General features: G+C 43.0%; 1 protein-coding gene across 5 annotated transcripts in view; it reads left to right on the top strand.

The window, feature by feature from the left end:
- Nucleotides 1-20,422, top strand: part of NAALADL2 (N-acetylated alpha-linked acidic dipeptidase like 2) — a 644,561-nt gene that overhangs the window by 349,634 nt on the left and 274,505 nt on the right. For all 5 annotated transcript variants that reach the window (XM_083504077.1, XM_083504078.1, XM_083504075.1 and 2 more), the window contains one exon: nt 19,443-19,593. In XM_083504077.1, the coding sequence (XP_083360203.1) occupies nt 19,443-19,593 (151 nt within the window). The remainder of the gene's footprint in view (nt 1-19,442; nt 19,594-20,422) is intronic.

Below are 20,422 nucleotides of genomic sequence, written 5' to 3' on the forward strand. Positions count from 1 at the left end.
GCATGAATGGAGAAAGGCACCGAAAACACCCACGGTGGCTGAGCATAAAGCTTATCGCTTGAATTAAATTGCTTCTTGGTCTGGAAGTTTCCTTTTTGGGGAGGAACTGCAGCTCAGTAGTAAAGAATATGCTTTTTACCTAGAAGGTCCCATATTCAACCTCTGGTTAAAGGGATCTCCTGTTCTACCAGGTAACGTAAAAGGCCTCTGCCTGTGACCCTGGAAAACAGCTGACAGACAGAGTAAGCAGTATTGAGCTGCATGGACAAAAATCTGACCTGGAATGAGGCAGCCTTCTGTGTTCCTAATTGCCTGACTGATATGTCCAGTTTTCATTAAGAAAACAGACCCTCCAATTGTCCCTATTTTCCGCGGCAGTCCCGGATTTACAGAAACTATCCCAGTTGTTTCTGATTCAATCCCAGAATGTCCCACTTTCCCCTAGGACGTCCCTATTTTCACTGGAGAAATGTTGGAGGGATTTATGTGACCCCTGAGCCAAGGAGATAAGTAACTATACAACCTTTGGAAGACATCTGAAGGCAGCCCTATATAGGGAAGATTATTATTATTATTTTTAAAAAAAAAGTTTAATGTTTTATTCTACCGAACCCAGTCAGATGTGCAGGGTGTCTGTGTGTCTATGTGCGTGCAGGGTCGTCTTTACCTGGGGGGTGCAAGGGGTGTGGGGCACCTGGGCGCCAAATTCTGTGGGTCGCCAAATTTATGCCTCTTGATTGGCGGCCGTGAAAATCAAAGGAGCGATTTCCCTTCCCCAAAATATTTTTTTGGGGCGGCTAAACTAAATTTGGGGGCGCTGGGCAGATCTTTGCACCCCAACAGTGCATATGCTAAAGATGGCTCTGTGTGTGTGTGTGTGTGTGTGTGTGTGTGTGTGTGTAATTAAATGGGACATCCCTATTTTCATCAGAGAAATGTTGGAGGGTATGAGAGAAGATTGTAAGCATTGCGGAGCAGATGAAACAAGATGAAGCAAGTCAGTCTTTTCAAGATACTGCTCTTTGTAGGGATTTCTTCAAGCTTGGAAGGACTGGCAGTGACATTTCTGAAGTGTGTGGGATGGGACCATGCAGTTTCCGAGAGAAAAGGGGATGAAAGGGAACTTCTCCTTTGCAAATCAAATGATTTAGGCATTACATATTTGTCCTTTTCCTCTAAGTTTTCATTATCCTAGGCAGCTGCCGAAAGTGGGCCCTGAAAAGCAAGGGAGGGGCCCGTGTCCCCTCAGCTGCACTCAGGGTAGATCCTTTGAAGGTAGGGATCCAGGGGTCCTTTCCCTTTAGTTCCCCTTTTTAAAGAAAATGAAATTAAAAATACGCATGCATATATAAAGGGGTACCCAGTCAACCAAGTGTTGTGAGCCCTGCAAGTTTGATTAACTGGTGGTGTTTGAAGAGGCAAGGAGGCTCATAAAACCACTTCGTGTGGGACCTACTAACTTCGCTTAATGAAACGAACAGGAAGCGAGCCAACTCCTTACAATAACCAACTAAATGATGGAATATATATATGTTTACATGTTACAGGTTGTTTGCTATGCGTGTTGTCTGTTAAGTGTATATGAGTCTGTTCCTTGTGTCTCTGTCATTTTAGAAATGTTTAAGGGGTTTGTGTTTAAAACTGGCCACAACATCCACAGACTGCCTTTCTTAAGCGTGCATAGTTTAAAACTGCAAGCTTGCTTCAAAATTTAGTTTAAAGAAACCATGTTGGACCTGATCAGCTTAAACATGGCGTGTTTTTAAGACTGGGAGCTGCCCAGAGTGGCTGGGGAAACTCAGCCAGATGGGTGGGATATAAATAATAAATTGTTATTATTATTATTATTATTATTATTGTCCGTCTTTCAGGACTGAAATCTTTGGAGTCCAGTGTTTGCTGTTTTGTGGAAGTTCTTGAAAGACACTGGATGTTATTAACAGTTGCAACGGAGAAGTAATAATGTGAAGAAGGAGAAAAGTTTAAATCGTTAAGGTTTGACAAAGGATGGTATCACATTTTTTAAGATCACTATATTGTATCCATTGCACCTCTCACACAAAGATGATAGTTCAAGGGGAATTGTCTTTCCCTTTCTCCTCACTGTAGACCCCACAAAACCTATTTCGAGAACAGAAGCACTTCTGAAGAAAGGTCTTGGATATGGAGCAGGAATTTACAATGGGAGGGAGGACTGGGGAGGCAGCTTGCACGATCCGGTCAGTCAGGAGAAATTGGAATTTCTTGCTTCTAAATGTTAATAATGGGCTTGAACAATGGTGTCGGTTGCTGTGAAATGTCATCAACATTTCTCGATGACCATGTAATTGACTGTAAATTGGATGTATGTCTTATTTGATGTTGGCTTACATGCGCCGCGAATTGTTTTCTACCCAATTTTTTCATTTATGCTATTTTAGAGTAATTATGTCATTGTTGTGGTCCATGGGTGAAACCAATTATGAACAAAATTATATACTGAACTTGAGTTTAGAAAATACGGTTAACCATAGTTTATGCTAGTTTTCCAGAGAACTCTTTGTGCTCGTTTAGCTCAGTGCTGAGGAAAATATATCTCAGTTATGAGGTAAAATATACCTCAGTTATGAGGTAGAACAACACACAGCAATACACAATGTACCATATGGTAAAAATGGGAATGAAATGAAGAACGCAGTCAAGTCTGTTTCCTGCTTTCATACATTTTTCTGTATATGTGTCCTTTGCGTAGAACAACACATGTGCATGAAAGTGAAAAAGATTTTCCCACTGTTTTACTCTAGAAGTTCTGTGTATATGGCTGTGAAAATAGTTGTTTGGCAAACGACAGTTAAGAGAATGAAGAAAAAAATAATTGGGAAAAATGTACCTCTTAATTTCATTTTAAAATCATTTCAATCATGTTTCTATGCCCAGTTTTTGACCAACAACAATACAACAACAATACAGCTTACAAGTATATATAAGCAGCTTACAAGTATATATAAAAAAACCTCAGTAACAACTCAATTCTACCTTGTTCCTCACATTGACCTTCAGTCTCCCTGTCTTCCCTGACAGGGAAGTGCCAAAATATATTGGGCTGGACCTGCATTTATTGATAACAACTCCATCATCATTGGCCTCAGACAGGTGTCCTCACAGTACTCTTTTTTTATGTCTGCTAAGCACATTTTTCTTTAGGCAAGCTTACCGAGATGTGTAGAACGTGGGTACGTGTTTTAATCTGGTTTTTAGCTTATCGTGGATTTTAATTATTTTTTGAAGGATTTAACTGTTTTTACTGATAAATTCATTGCTTTAGAACTTTCGTAAACCACTTTGAGATGGTTGTTGCTGTTTATACAGGCAAGTGCTTTACGATTTTATGAAAGAAATAACGGGTAAATAAACAACAAGAATTATCTCTGTGTCTTATCTGTGCCTGAACTGGCAACGCCTCAAAGCCTGCATATTTGGAGAGACTGCTGGGAACTTGGGGACTCTGATCCTTCCTCAGCCCCTTAATTTTCAGTGACCATTAATAAAAATCTCAACACTTTAAGTGGGTCTTAGAACAGACAGCCCTTCAAACAGAGGGTTTCTGCAAATAGTGGAACATCCATCCTGCTGGTTCTAGCCATAGGAGTCCCCCTAAATTTTGCTGCCATACTTTATACCATGGGTAGGCAAACTAAGGCCCAGGGGAGAGATCCGGCCCAATCGCCTTCTAAATCCGGCCTGCGGACGGTCCAGGAATCAGTGTGTTTTCACATGAATAGAATGTGTGCTTTTATTTAAAATGCATCTCCGGGTTATTTGTGGGGCATAGGAATTTGTTCATGTATTTTTTTGTCAAAATACAGTCCGGCCCCCCACAAGGTCTGAGGGACAGTGGACCGGCCTCCTGTTGAAAAAGTTTGCTGACCCCTGCTTTGTACTCTTTATGAACACTGGGGAAAAAAAGACATGCTAGTCATCATTCTCATCATAGATAGCAAACTGAAAATGACAGTGTGAGTTAATCCAAAATCACCTCCCTTCTGTGTTGATACACCATAAAGCTGCCCAGTGTGGCTGGGGAAAGCCAGCAAGATGGGCGGGGTATAAATAATAAGTTATTACATTGGTACCTCGGGTTAAGAACTTAATTTGTTCTGGAGGTCCGTTCTTAACCTGAAACTGTTCTTAACCTGAGGTACCACTTTAGCTAATGAGGCCTCCCGCTGCCGCCGCACAATTTCTATTCTCATCCTGAACTTCTTAACCTGAGGTAATATTTCTGGGTTAGCAGAGTCTGTAACCTGAAGCGTCTTTAACCTGAAGCGTCTGTAACCCAAGGTACCACTGTATTATAAAGATCCAAAGCAAAGGTCCCCCCCCCCTCCATTTTGAGAGTGATGAGTAAGGCACAGTGCACTATCCTCTGGCCTAAAAGAAACACAAATTCTCACTTCAGACAAATATGATGTATGTGAATACAAGCAGTGCAAGAAGCTCACATTCACTATATTTATGCATATCATTAATGTCCAAAGTGGCATGTTGCTAGGTTTGTTTCAGCGTTAAATGGTAATTACACGCAGAATGCTCCATTGCCTGGTTATTTTAAAATATATAGTATTTCATGAAGCAATAGCTATGTAAAAGATATGGTGTTATGTACTGATAAAATAATGCAAAGTTTTTTGGGGTTTTTTCCTGGACTGTAAGCAATTCAATTATTTTGTTGCTGAAATAAATTGAGTAAAGCTTATTGAGTCCAATCTACTTCTCTTTCCAGGGAGTTGTAGTTCAATTTCATTTTTAATTGGAATTGAACGTTGCGGACTTCTTAGCACTGGTAAGCAAGATCTGGCAATAAAATAAGCTCTCCAATTTATAATAAAAGTTCATGAAATCTAGTAGAGGGAGCTAGCAGTATATCTACTTTAAATAAAAATATCCACGAAATTTGTAGGAAAAACAATAACAAACCATTTTTAGAAAGCTGCAGTTGTGTTACAAATTGCTTTTTCTTGTATGAGACTTAGGTTACTTTGAGAATGGACAATAAATTGGTGGGGGCGGAAACGGGCAATGTGAAGATGAAAAATGTGACCCCCAACAATTTGTGGCTGAAGGGGCTTTTCATCTGCCTTGCTGGCAACCTGTAACTTGAATTGTCTCCCGGAGTGGCGAAATGCTGGTCATCTACTCAAAGAGCTTTCTCCTGAAAAAGCTTTAGCAATGTGAGCCAAACAACAATTCTAACCTGCCGCTGGAGCACAAGGCAGAAGTGCAATCCATTACTTTGATACAAGTTGCCAGCAAGAAAGGTGCAAAATGTGCCTTTATTCTTTCCAAGGAAAGAGTTTCAAAACTCAAAGGCAGACTTGGAAAGCTGCCTTATAACGGGTGAGACTGTAGGACTGGCTTGCTCAGTGTTTTCCAAAGGGGGTGATAATGCCCCCATGGGGGGTGCTGGTATGATCGGGGGGGGCGGTAGTAGCCTCAGGTGCAATGGGGGGCATTGAAAACATGAAGAGAAGAGAAGAGAAGAGAAGAGAAGAGAAGAGAAGAGAATTTTGAGAAACCTTTTGTACATCTGTTAAAGATGTTGGCTATTTGCAGTATGGTAGCGCTGCAGAGAGCTTGCTGGGGAGACCATGCATTAAAAAGGGACTCAAAAATAACTTAAAGAAGGTTTTAATAAGAAAAACAAAAACTCCATTTACACTAAATACATCAACAAACCAGACCCAGCCACCAACCCATCCCCCAGGGTAATGGGAGAGCTAGGTGTTGCTCCTTATATACTACACCCAATTGCTGACACAGCTTAATCAATACAACTCAGCAGCACCTGCTAAGTTTCACAGCTGTAAAGCTGGGTCTCGTTATTTTGCTCTGGCCCTTGCCCTGGCCCCTTAAAGACATACACATCGAGTGGAACAATGATGAACCTTTACATTTAAAGAAACCATTCAACAATATCTGTTGTGTAATGACACCACCAGGTCGGGCACTGTTGCAGGATGGCTACAGTGCCCCCCCCCCCCGGATCTGCTGTTTATGCAGTGGTGTAGGAAGGGGGTGCAGTCCGTCCCGGGTGTCATCACTGAGGGGGGTGACAAAATGGCAAAAAATATGTGTGTGTGTTTTTAAAAAATAAAAATTGGGCTCACGACACTTTTTGAAATGGGTGATACCCAGCTCTACCTCTCTTTCAAATCAGAACCAATGAAGGGACTTAAGGTCCTGTGTGAGTGTCTGGAGGCGGTTGGAGGATGGATGGCAGCTAAATTGAGGTTGAATCCTGACAAGACAGAAGTACTGTTTTTTGGGGGGCAGGAGGCGGGCAGGTGTGGAGGACTCCCTGGTCCTGAATGGGGTAACTGTGCCCCTGAAGGACCAGGTGCGCAGTCTGGGAGTCATTTTGGACTCACAGCTGTCCATGGAGGCACAGGTCAATTCTGTGTCCAGGGCAGCTGTTTACCAGCTCCATCTGGTACGTAGGCTGAGACCCTATCTGCCCGCAGACTGTCTCACCAGAGTGGTGCATGCTCTAGTTATCTCCCGCTTTGACTACTGCAATGAGCTCTACGTGGAGCTACCGATGAAGGTGACCCGGAAACTACAACTAATCCAGAATGCGGCAGCTAGACTGGTGACTGCGAGTGGCCGCCGAGACCACATAACACCGGTCTTGAAAGACCTAAATTAGCTCCCAGTACATTTCTGAGCACAATTCAAAGTGTTGGTGCTGACCTTTAAAGCCCTAAACAGCCTTGGCCCAGTATACCTGAAGGAGCATCTCCACCCCCATCGTTCTACCTGAGGTCGAGCTCCGAGGGCCTTCTGAAGGTACCCTCTATGCGAGAAGCCAAGTTACAGGGAGCCAGGCAGAGGGGCTTCTCGGTAGTGGCACCCGCCCTGTGGAACGCCCTCCCACCAATTGTCAAAGAGAAAAATAACTACAAGACTTTTAGAAGACATCTGAAGGCATCCCTGTTTAGGGAAGCTTTTAATGTTTAATAGATTATTGTATTTTAATACTTTGTTGGAAGCCGCCCAGAGTGGCTGGGGAAACCCAGCCAGATGGGCGGGGTAAAAATAATAAATTATTATTATTATTACTGGGGGGGAAACACCTGCACCCACCACACACCCCTTCCTACGCCACTGGTAGCTAGGTGAGGCAGGGGGCACACTGTGGGGTCTGCAGTGTGCCTCAGCCACAAGTCGCTCCTGAGGGGGAGGCGGCGGGCGGACTGCCTGCAAGCTCCACGCTGCTTTTTTTTTGTGTCTGCCCACCGCCTCGACCGCCCTACAGTTGAGGGGGAGGTTGCGGAGAGGCTCCACGCAGCACACCCTGCCTTGGCTCACCCCACACCCCACCCCGCTTGCCCTGCCCCTGGCTGCAGGATGCACGTGCCGCACGGGGCACCCGAGCGGCTAGCTACGCCACTGCGTTCATGCTGGAGGTGAGGGGTTTTCTCAGGCTTGAGTGAATCCTTTTTGGCTTCACCAAAGCTCAGGAAGTACCGTATTTTTTGCTCTATATGACTCTTTCCCTCCTAAAAAGTAAGGGGAAATGTGTGTGCGTCTTATGGAGTGAATGCAGGCTGCGCAGCTATCCCAGAAGCCAGAATAGCAAGAGGGATTGCTGCTTTCACTGCGCAGCGATCCCTCTTGCTGTTCTGGCTTCTGAGATTCAGAATATTTTTTTTCTTGTTATCCTCCTCCAAAAACTAGGTGCGTCTTGTGGTCTGGTGCGTCTTATAGAGCGATAAATACAGTAGATTGAAGCTTGCCTGCCTATTTGGTCAATGGCAGGCGGATTGTAGCACCTTTCTGTTTGTTCGTTGAAAGAAGATATATTTTGAGGGAGGGGCTGAATATTTATTTACTTTTACTGAAAAGGGAGCAGTGGGCCAACTAAGTTTGGGAACCTCTGGTTTCAGCCAGCAGTAGCTCCACATCTGAATGGATTTCGACTCTGCTGTACTTCATTATGGCTTAACATATATGCCATATAGGATTGTTGTAGGATTGCTCACGGTCTCTCCTAGGCTTTCTTTTTTTGAGGGGGGGGGGGTGCACTGCATAACCTGCCAAATAAATGCTGACATATTAGCTTTGAAACTTCCAACCACAGAAATCATAGGGGAAAAAAATATGCTATAAAAAGCATGATATGCAAGCTTTTTCAGAATCTTAAAATGCAAGCAAGCTTTTTGATATCCGGTTTCTAATTAAGGAAAAAATTAGGCCATTGTGACCCACAGAGGTAGACAAAAAAGCCCCAGAGCGTGTTAGATAGAAAGTTGATATTTATGATTTGCAAGCCAGTTTATCTATAGGCTGAGTGAAGCAGGAAACTCTCGCGGCTTAGAATGAAAGCTGTAGAAAACTCCTAGTTCAGGTCACATATTAGCATATAGCAAGCTTGACCGTCTTCTCATTTGCAATTTGATATGATTTGTTTGTTTGTTTATAACAAATATTTTCACCGCCTGTACAGAACACAGGGCAAATGACACCAATTTAAAGTCAAAGTATCATAATAAAACAATAACAATGCACTGACAAAGTAGCATTAAAGAATACTACTACTATAAACTATATAGTAAAAATTTAAGGAAGACAGATCCCACACATAAAACGTAGCCTTAAAATGAGACAGGATATACTTAGCAGGAAACAGTCTTGTTATTGTTGTTATTATTATTATTACAAACCAGTGAGATACAGCCAGTGCTTTTTTTTTCTGGGGGAACGCAGTGGGACACATACCCCTAAACATTTTGTGAATCTAAGTTTGGCCTAATTCAGGGGCAGCATTTCAATATGAGTAGAAAAATGAGAGGACCCCCTAAACATTTATTTATTTTAGGGGGTAAAGCACTGGATACAGCCAGAGTGGGGGGCCACACACATTTCATAAGGCAAGTCAGTGAAAAGACCCTAACATTTGCTTATTATGAGGATTAGGATGATAACGTGAAGTACGCTTAAAGAAAATTAAGGTGGTTCCCCACTCCCCGCCAATAAGAGGGAGAGAGAAGAAAGCGCCCTTTTTATTGTGGCAATGGCCCATTTTTCTCATTTGGAGAAAAAAGCATGGCAAGGAACTTTAAAGGAAAGATTTTATTTAATCTTAGTGATTAAATTAAATGTCATATGATGGGAGTGTATCTATACAGAGCTGAAAACTTTATTATGCTTCTTTATTTACATAAGCAGCAGCAGTAGCAGGTTTTTGGTAAAGTTTGCCATCCTGAAAAGAAAGCTAGAGAACTATTTCAATTAATGCAGAAGATAATTTCTGTTCCATTCAGACTAAGTGCATCTTCTACCTTGTTAAGTCTTTATAGAAACAGCCTATCATTTCACAAGATTGCCTTCTGTGCTTGATTCCATCTATGTTTCGGGGGGGGGGGGCAGTTTACACATGGCTCCTGATTTCTTTCGAGTTTCTGTTGCTTAATATCATGATGCTACAGCATCCTTTTTGAGTTGCAAGAGGAGAGCAGGATGGCAAATGGGAATCCATTCACATCACAGGTGTCAGACTACACCTGGAGTCCTGTGTCCAATTCTGGGTGCCGCAATTTAAGAAGGATATTGACAAGCTGGAACGTGGTCTGACGAGGGTGTCCAAGATGACCAAGGGTCTGGAAACCAAGACTTATGAGGAATGGTTGATGGAGCTGGGTATGTTTAGCCTGGGAAAGAGGAGGCTGAGAGGAGATATGATAGCCAACAAAAACAGAGTGGCTTGCCAAATTATTGGAGTACAGTGGTGCCCCGCAAGACGAATGCCTCGCAAGACGGAAAACCCGCTAGACGAAAGGGTTTTCTGTTTTTGAGTTGCTTCGCAGGGTGAATTTCCCTATGGGCTTGCTTCGCAAGACGAAAATGCCTTGTGAGTCTTGAGATTTTTTTTCGCTCCCCCCCCTTTTTCTAAGCCGCTAATAGCCTTTTAGCAGCTAAGCCGCTAAGCCGCTAATAGCACTAATCTGCTAAGCCGCTAATAGGGTTGCTTCGCAAGACGAAAAAACTGCTAGACGAAGACACTGTGAAAGAAAGTAATAGAAGTGGAAAGAAATTGCAATTGAGTAGATTGGAAGTCTAACACAAAGGTGGGGTGAGGGGTGGTAGGTGGTGATGGGAAAAGAAATTATCTGTGGGATTGAGTGTAGGTATGTTTGAACATTTTAAAGGATTGTATGAAATGTATGTTTGTATGCTTGTATACTCGCAATATGTGTGTATTAATGCTGAGTTGTTTTAATAATAAAAACGTTTACAAAAAAGAAAAAATGAGGAGATATGATAGCTATCTTCAAATATCTAAAGGGCTGTAATATGAAGGATGGAGCAACATGGTTTTCTCCTGCCCTGAAGGGTAAGACCCAGACCAATGGCTTCAAGTTACAAGAAGGGAGATTCTGACTAGACTTTCTGAGGGTATGAGCTGTTCAACAGTGGAGCAGACTCCCACAAGAGTTGGTGGAGTCTTCCTTGGAGGTTTTAAAGCAGAGGTTAGATGGCCATCTGCCATATATGATCTAGTTCAGATTCCTGTATCGCAGGGGGTTGGACCGGGTGACCCTCGAGGTCTCTTCCAACTCTACAATTCTATGATTTTGTGATCCTATTATCCTGCAGCACTTAAACATTTTAATGCATGCGTCCTGTTACCTTTGGGTTAGAGAGAGAGATCATTAAATGCCTGAGTCTTATTTTCTGCAACAAAAGAAGCTCCTATTGAACTATGTCCTTTTGACATCCATAATGGCAAAAGTAGCAGTATGATTAAGTATTTAATGTAGTGCCTTTGCTGCCTTGTTTGCATATATATATATATATATATGTTTTCGTAGATTTTCACGGGTACAGGAATGCAGGTTTTGGTGTCCTCGGGTGTCTTCCCGTGTAAAAGTTGGGGTGTCTAGGCGACGTTTCGACGAGGTCTCACTCGTCATCTTCAGGCTGGTGCTTTCGGCTTCTTGTTACTGGAACAGAGCGGGATCTCAGTGTTTGAGTTCCTATAAATACTGTAGAGGGGTGTGGTGTATTGCCTCAAAAGTTCTGGGCAGAGGGGAAGTTCCCAGGCTAGTGTTCTTTTCTTCTTTTGTTCCTTAATTACTTGAGGGATATCTTGAGTGATTACTTGAGTGATATTCTGAGTACCACTTAGGTGGGTCATTAGGTGTGGATTAGTTGCTAAAGCCTTCGTGTCTTGACCTCTTGAATTTGTGAAGAGTTTTTCTGGGAAGATGGCTGTACTGCACTTAGTTGTGCTTTGGCTTGGCTTCGTGTATAGGGGCGAGCTGTGGTTTTGTGCCCTGTGCCAGCCAGATCTGTGTAGGGATTGCAGGGGGGTGCAGCATCTGGAGGTGCCACTATGGTTTGGTTACTGGATGGTGTCTGTAATTTATCTGTGGAGAGGGTCTGGGTTTGGGTCTGGTGTGGTTGATTGGTGGTGGCGTTCTGTGTGCCTCTGGATCTGGTGTCGGTTTTTGTGGGGAGGGCTAATTTCCAGATGTCTGGCAGGCGGGACGTGTCGTCACGCTTGTTCATGTTGTGAGGGTGTTTCTCTATCTCGATGGCTTCCATGATTATTCTCTTGTGGTGATGTTCCATGTTAAAGAGCAATTTGGAATCTGCAAAATTAATTTCGTGTCCTGTTTCTTTCATGTGTTGGAAAAGAGAGGAAGATTTTTCTTCTTTTTTGACGGCATTCTTGTGTTCTGCGATACGTGCATTTATTCGTCTGTTTGTTTGTCCAATGTACGTGGCTGGGCAGACTTTGCAGGGTATTTCATAGACCCCTTGGTTTTCCAACTGGATTTTATCTTTGGGGTTTCTGAGGATATTGGCTATTTTTTGGTTGGTGCAAAAGGCTGTTTTGATATTGTGTTTATGGAGGATTTTGCTAATTTTATCTGTAGTGCCCTTGATATAAGGAAGGAGGGCCATGCCATTGTTTTCTTCCGTGTCTTGGTTTTTGGGGGGTGTTTCCAAAAAGAAACACCCCCCAAAAACCAAGACACGGAAGAAAACAATGGCATGGCCCTCCTTCCTTATATCAAGGGCACTACAGATAAAATTAGCAAAATCCTCCATAAACACAATATCAAAACAGCCTTTTGCACCAACCAAAAAATAGCCAATATCCTCAGAAACCCCAAAGATAAAATCCAGTTGGAAAACCAAGGGGTCTATGAAATACCCTGCAAAGTCTGCCCAGCCACGTACATTGGACAAACAAACAGACGAATAAATGCACGTATCGCAGAACACAAGAATGCCGTCAAAAAAGAAGAAAAATCTTCCTCTCTTTTCCAACACATGAAAGAAACAGGACACGAAATTAATTTTGCAGATTCCAAATTGCTCTTTAACATGGAACATCACCACAAGAGAATAATCATGGAAGCCATCGAGATAGAGAAACACCCTCACAACATGAACAAGCGTGACGACACGTCCCGCCTGCCAGACATCTGGAAATTAGCCCTCCCCACAAAAACCGACACCAGATCCAGAGGCACACAGAACGCCACCACCAATCAACCACACCAGACCCAAACCCAGACCCTCTCCACAGATAAATTACAGACACCATCCAGTAACCAAACCATAGTGGCACCTCCGGATGCTGCACCCCCCTGCAATCCCTACACAGATCTGGCTGGCACAGGGCACAAAACCACAGCTCGCCCCTATACACGAAGCCAAGCCAAAGCACAACTAAGTGCAGTACAGCCATCTTCCCAGAAAAACTCTTCACAAATTCAAGAGGTCAAGACACGAAGGCTTTAGCAACTAATCCACACCTAATGACCCACCTAAGTGGTACTCAGAATATCACTCAAGAAATCACTCAAGATATCCCTCAAGTAATTAAGGAACAAAAGAAGAAAAGAACACTAGCCTGGGAACTTCCCCTCTGCCCAGAACTTTTGAGGCAATACACCACACCCCTCTACAGTATTTATAGGAACTCAAACACTGAGATCCCGCTCTGTTCCAGTAACAAGAAGCCGAAAGCACCAGCCTGAAGATGACGAGTGAGACCTCGTCGAAACGTCGCCTAGACACCCCAACTTTTACACGGGAAGACACCCGAGGACACCAAAACCTGCATATATATATATATATATATATACACAGAGAGAGATGTGTACACTGCTTTGCTCTCATTCTAGCTCTGTTGATATAAAAGCTCTCACACACGCTGTCTTGTAGCAAAGGAACAAGAGGAGGGTGACATCTAATTAAATTCTTGCAATGCAAAGTAGTTATTCCTCTTCTTCTTTTTTTGCCGATAGTTTAAATGGCACTTTGCTTCCCGTCAGTGATTTTATGCATTGCCAATTAGTACACTGGAAAAAAAAGGGACTGCTCGCAGATTCTTATGACTCTAATTGGGACTTCAGCATGAAAGGCCCATCAGAATAAATATCCAGTAACTCATCCTTTGTCCGGCTAAGAACAGATAGGTCTCTAGTTCATTAGTATGGGCCATGCAACTGCCATACCTTGCACTGTGAACTTAGAAGAGCTTTCAGTCCGTACTCTGTAGGATTACCTAGTGTGGGGGTTAATTGGCATTGTTCCTAATCCTGCAATAATTTCCATGCATGCAGTTCATTTTAATGCATGCTGAATTAATATAACATTCAGAAATGTCAACACTGGAAAATGAGAATACCTTTGAAGAGGAGGGCCAGCTTACACTGTTACGCTCACGTCCCATATTTTATTCCAGGACATCAGGCTTGCATGTCTGAAGGTTAGCCCATTTATCCCATGCCAAGTATGAATTTATTTGGTTCCATTTATTCTCGCAACATTGCAAGTTGCACCACAGTGAGCCTTATAGTAGGGGCTGATACTCAGTTCTCCCCTTTTGCTCTTGACCTGCCAAACCCTCCCTCATGCTAACTCCCTAGCACAGCAACGTGTGCCCTCAAAGCCATTGCTTTTGGAAACAGAGCAGGAACTTAGGCTGCATCCACACAGCAATTTATTCCCTTCCCCTGACATTTCACTAATTGCTCATTTCTCCATTATATTTGAACCTTTGTACTGTGTACTAGCCATTTCCAGAAATCTAGCGGAATCTAGCAAAAGCTTCAGCACTCATTTCCATGCTCATTGCTTTTGGAAGAAAAAAAAATCATTTGCAACCCCAATAATCCAGAAAATTGTGGGAGTATAGTGACGAACTGTGGCGTGGTATACTAGCATATAGTTATTTCCTGCCATTTCCGGGGGGGGGGGGGGGTGGAATCATGGGGGAACAGAAACATGCATGTGCTGAATGAATCAGGGAGTAGTGATTGGACAAAGCCTTGTGTTTTGTTGCACCATGCCTACTGGTGTGAATGAAATTTAACACAATATGCCAGTATATCAGAAAGAAGAAAAAAGCCACAGGTCCATAGGTCAACAGGTACTATAGCTTGAAATGAACATTATAAAATAGGCCAGAAGTACTAACATTACAGGGACGCGGGTGGCGCTGTGGGTAAAACCTCAGCGCCTAGGACTTGCCGATCGCATGGTCGGCGGTTTGAATCCCCGCGGCGGGGCGCGCTCCCATCATTCGGTCCCAGCGCCTGCCAACCTAGCAGTTCGAAAGCACCTTCTTGGTGCAAGTAGATAAATAGGGACCGCTTACCAGCGGGAAGGTAAACGGCGTTCCGTGTGCTGCGCTGGTGCTGGCTCGCCAGATGCAGCTTGTCACGCTGGCCACGTGACCCGGAAGTGTCTGCGGACAGCGCTGGCTCCCGGCCTATAGAGTGAGATGAGGGGTACTTTACCTTACTAACATTACAATCAATAAAACTAATGCAAGATTCCCCACCTCCCTTACCGCTCCGCCTTGCAAGGTGAGATTGGAAAGGAAAGGAGGGAGAGCATTGAAACTGACGGCTAAGACGACTAGGAGCAGCTTGCACTGATGTGAGCTAATTATGAGCGAAGGCAAACTTTCAAGGGGAGTGTCAACTCAGCTCATAATTGGTGGGGCTTTCTTGAACTGTGGAAGTTTATTTTCAAATCCCCCCAAGTTCTAGAAGTTTGGCACCACTCCTAATGGCCAGATGCTAACATGAGCTGAATGAGAGAGAGCTTCACAGTATAAGAAATGTTTCTGCACCACACATTCAGATTAGAAGTATGTTGTCCTTTCGCACTGCATTTTTAATACAATAATGTGCCCAGCTGTGAATATACCAATTAGAGGGCACTGGGCTCTGAATCACACTGTCTCTTAGACTCGGAGTGTAAACAGGCCCGCAGGTCAGTGTTGATGTGCATATTGTATGTATTTTTATTTCAAGGCCCCAAGGAGCAGCTAGAGAGATAAGAACTGACCACCATACAAAGGAGCATTGCAGCCATTAGTTTCTACATGCTGTGGCTTTGTCATTGAAGTCAGCACTCTGAGAATTATATACCCAGCCCTTTCAGGCTTTACATGAAATTCGGGAAAACTAAATCAAACTGCCTGTGATTAAATTGGAACAAGGAGTCTTTAGAGATTTAGGGAAAGACCGTTGCTCTGGAATGATGGAAGTGGAACCAAATCTTGCATTTGAAACTAATCCAAGATTGTAATCATGAAACAACTCTGTGGGTTGATTGATGGGATAAAATGGTAATCAGTATCTTTCGAGAGACGGGGGAAGAGAGCAGGAAAGAGAGATGCCTTCTTCATGCATTCATGCAAATCTGTGGGAGTTGCTTCTCCATGTTACTGTCCCACATGGTTGTGGTTTTGTATTAAATTATAGCCTGCCTTTTGATTGGCACATTCAAGGTGGCTAACAAAATTCAAAATGGAAGAAAGGATTTACATTAAATCAATAAAAAAACCTGTACACTGTGTGGCATCATCACAACCTTGCTGGCCTTTCCATGTGGCTGTTGCATTTGCATATGGACAACAACCACAATAGCACCACAGGGAAGTAGCATCCCATGTGTGTGTAATGGGACAGACAGTTGAGAGCACACTGATTCCCAGATGGTGGATCACAAGACAGATGTCTTGGGCAATCCTGGAAGAAGGAAATATTAATCTGAAGACAGGTTTCAGAATGACGTGGTCTCCAGCTAGATGGTCTCTGCAGTACACATCTAGGGATGGATAGGAATTTTTCATTTGGTCCACATTTTTTAAGCAAATCATCATAATTCACACTTCCTGGGCTAACAAACATCCTGGGATGCAATTGGTAATCTTTAGGATTTACCAATTCTCCAAATTTTGTGATACAGCATCAGCTCAATGTACTGAAATGCTACAGACATAGCCAGAATTGCATCTGCAGTGATGAGTAGGTAATAACAGTTTAAATAAATACATACATACTGTTTTGTGATCCAAGCGCTATTTAAATGTGTAATGAAGTGCGAATTGCTGTACAGATTCTTAAATAAATTGATAAATCACAGATTAATGTAGAACTAGGATGGAATGGAGTTGTGTGAATGAATGCATGGAAAATTGATACTGACCAGAAATAGTCTGATCAGCCTCTGAACATCAAAGGTTTAATAGTTAATGAAAGGAGTGGGAAGAGAGATTGGGTTGGGGAGAGAAGTTCATTCAAGTATCAACAACCAGAGATTCAAGGTACAGTTTGTCCTTCCAATTTAAGTGGGTTTACCTGTTTCAGAGAGTGTGAATTAAGTAAGTTTGCTGTGAATCAAATATGATGCAAATGAAACTTCACCTCCATCTCTATATCTCAATAGTGGATTTTGCCTTATCCATCATATGCAATGTCCTCTGTCATTAGCAGAGTGCATGCAGAATATGTTGGAGTATGTAAGTTTATGCTTGCAGAGAAAAAGCCAAGTCATGGCTAACTAAGGTCACGAGCTCAAGCATCCCATGAGGTATAAGTCAGAGCCAGATGTGCTGCTGGCTTGAACTTAGCCTTCCTGTGTTGCATCTCTGCTGGAAAAGTGCTTTACTGGAAAGACTGTCTATTCTGTAAGCTGTCTGCCTCGAATGAGAGGCAGACAGAAGTAGCATCACTTTATACTCGTACATAGTTGTTCTTCTACCTGTCAGTAAATTATACAGTTGCTGACCTTACTGAACCGCCTGGCGTATTTCTCCTACAAACAATGTCCTAGATTCAATTGCACACTCCGCTGGCGAGCTGCCTGCACTGTGCAGACAATGTCTATGGTGTTTTCAACCCTTTATGGCACATGTGACCGTACTTTTGCAAGGAATATTACTTACAAATTTCAGGACGCGTTTAAATTCCGAACAAGGCAGTTCCTGAGTCACCCTGCCCCCTCCTGCCTTACGCATTTTGCATAAAGACCGGGACAGCTTTCATTCAGTGACAAACTAGTAAGGAGCACATCGTAGGGAGGGAAAAACACTGTGTGGGTACATGGCTTGCACCGTTAATTCTCTGAACAATGCCATGAGCACTTCTTGTGGGATTGCACTCCCTACGTTAATAATGCTCTGTGTGGAGAAGTCAGTCCTGAGCCTAGAAATAATGAGCTTGGAGAGAAAACATGGTGTGTCTTCTAGCAAGCGATGACTGTTCCACCTGGGGAGAGTAGCTTTACCCTTCCTGGAAATTTGGCTCCCAGTTCCTGCTCGTAATGAGTTTCCACTGATTGGCCTGGAGTCATTTCTAGCAGTTGGGAAACTGCATTTATAAATGCAAAATCTGGGATAAGTTATTTGACTGGGGTGTTTGTTTGGAGGAAAGCTGACATATTGGTTCCCAAGAAACAGGGATTGTGTTTTAGGCCATGCTACATGTTTTAGCAATTGTACACCTTCTCCCCTGAATGGCTTGCGTAACCATGGCAGCAGGACCAGGCACTTGCTGTATTCTGTATCTAAGTTCCCTGAAGCCTATCAAAATAAAACAGCAGAGGAAAATATATATATATATTCTTTTTTTGGTAGGGGAAAACAAAATACATTGTGTTTGTTCTTTCTGATTTCTAATGTGCATTACCACATTATTAGGACAAAGCAGCTTTGGGGCAGAGAAGTGACAGGGGGAAAAGAGAGTTGAGGGAGGGAATTGATACCCAAGATAACTGAACAAGTAATCAGCAACAGTAAGATGTATTGGTTTGTGTTGATTAAGGCTACTCTATACATTTAAAGCAGTATCATATAATTTTCAATGGGCATGGGTTCCTCCTGAGAACTCTAGTTTGACAAGAGTGTTGAGTATGGAGAACTTACGAAACAGCAATGGGATACTAGCTCCACCCAAGGTATGATGGAGAACAGCAACAACTGACAAAAGATAGACATAATACAGTACAAGGACAGGAAGAAACATCACGGATAGTATAATAGCCACACACAAGAAGAACAAAGGAAGAGTTTGAAGGCTTCGCTTGTAGGACTGTAAATTATTTGATGTGTTAATGCGAATGGAAGTTGTTAAAACTGCAGCTGCGGTATAAGGGATTGTTATTCTGACTGGTGTGTAATTGGAATTTATAAGTTTTGGGAATGCAGAGTTAAAGTAAATTAATCAAATAATCAATTCTAGCATGTGGGGGCCCAGCAAAATAATATAATTTGGCATCTGAGCAATTGGCATTAAAAATAAAATAAAATAAAATAAAAAATTACAGAGAAGAGTGCTGAGTTAGGAGACCCGTATTCCTCTCACAGAGCTACAATTCCCAGAATTGTTTAACAATCAGTTGCTTCTCTCGGAGGGTTCTGAAGATTGTAATTCCGGCTGGTGGCAGGGGATATCCTAACAACTCTCAGCACCCTTCACAAATTAGAGTTGCTGGTTTATTGGCTTTTTTTTAATGTTTAGTGCTTTAAATGTTTAAATGGTGTGCATGTGCTCAAAGTCAAACCACAAACAATTTATGCTGTGATTTAGCTCTTTGGTAGGCTGCATAAGAACATCCCCAGTGATAATTTAGAAAGGAGTGCACTGATTTTGCGTTCAACACTAGGATCTTGATCAATTAATTCTCTTTTGAAAATTCGCTCCACATTTGTTCCAACCATCTTCCTAGCTTTAGTTGTTGTGGTTCTGTTTTTGAAACTACATTTCGCTGTCTCCACAAGATTTTTGCAAATCATCTTAAGACTAATTTACAAGGCAATTCAAGCCTTAATAACAACAAGAACAATACTTCATTGATTAGCAATGAATTTCTTTAATCCTGCAAACCATCTCTCTGGCAGGCTGCGTTCTGCCCACAAGGGATATTCCTTACGCTTGTCCCAGGGTATGGTCTGAAAGCTCATGAAGCCACCACCTTGCTGAAGCTAAGCAGGTTTGGTTCTGGAGGGGTGACCACCTACGAACCACATGTATATCCTGCCTTGGATACCAAGATGGAAGGAAGGTGGACTATAAATGTGAGAAGAGTGGGAAACAATGTTAACGACCTAATGCTGATGCTCTCCTTTTACTTCTGTGTCTTCCCAGCTTTCTCTGCTGGAAGAGGCAGGTTTTGGAGGTGCCCTTCTTTATGTCGATCCTTGCGATTTACCAAAGACTCAGAACCTGAGCGAGAAAGCATTTATGGTGTCCTTGAACGGTGGAGGTGATCCTTCTACACCGGGGTACCCAAGTATTGGTGAGTATTACAAAGAGTATTTTCCCACTGCATACTGCTGTTTTGTTAAGCTGTTGATTGAAAACTGGTGCATTAGAAACATGGGGTAATGGTGGCTCATAGGCCCTGCTGCTTGCTTACCAGGAGTACCTAAATATTTTGCTCCCCTTTGTTATGTGCACCCCAGGCTGACAGGGGCAGCCCAGACCATTTCACCACCTGAGGCTCTTGTGCTTCTGTCACCTGAGGCGGCTGCTTTGCCCTGCCTCGTCTGCGAGCCGGCTCTGCAGACTCCTGAGATGTTGCTGGAAGCTGCTGCTGCCACTTCTCCACCAGCGACAGAGGCAGTGGGGCGGGAAGAGCGTGCCACCCAAGGCAGTTGCCTCAGGGGCAGACCAGCCCTGTCTGGATGTTACCAAGGCTGCATGATTGTTCATGCACACCTGGGAGAGAATTCTGGGTGCTAATTTTGAGCTGAATGGGTCTTACCTCTAGGAAGATACACATAGGGTTTTTACTGCATGGGATGAATTTATGTAACATAGTGAATATTCTCCAGGGAATGAGAAAGGCCTGAAGTCCTGAATATGTACGGCTGCTCAGTGTTACTAGCTGAAACAAGTGGCTTAGAAATTCTCTCTGTCTCTCTCGCCTCAATCTGTCTCACTTTCTAGGTGTAATAAAAATTAAAGTTTTGTTCTCCTGCAATTCAAATTAAGTGAGACCGTCTCCCACCCATGTTGTCAGAATCCTACAAAGCTTTCCTTTTGCGCAATGCCCTTTTTATCACCTGTGCCTGGGAGTTTCATGGTGGTTCGGTGAAAGAGATCACTTTGAACCTTGCAAAAAC

The sequence above is a fragment of the Podarcis liolepis genome (assembly GCF_965112155.1).
Source record: "Podarcis liolepis genome assembly, chromosome: 5".
In the NCBI taxonomy this organism is placed as follows: Eukaryota; Metazoa; Chordata; class Lepidosauria; order Squamata; family Lacertidae; genus Podarcis; species Podarcis liolepis.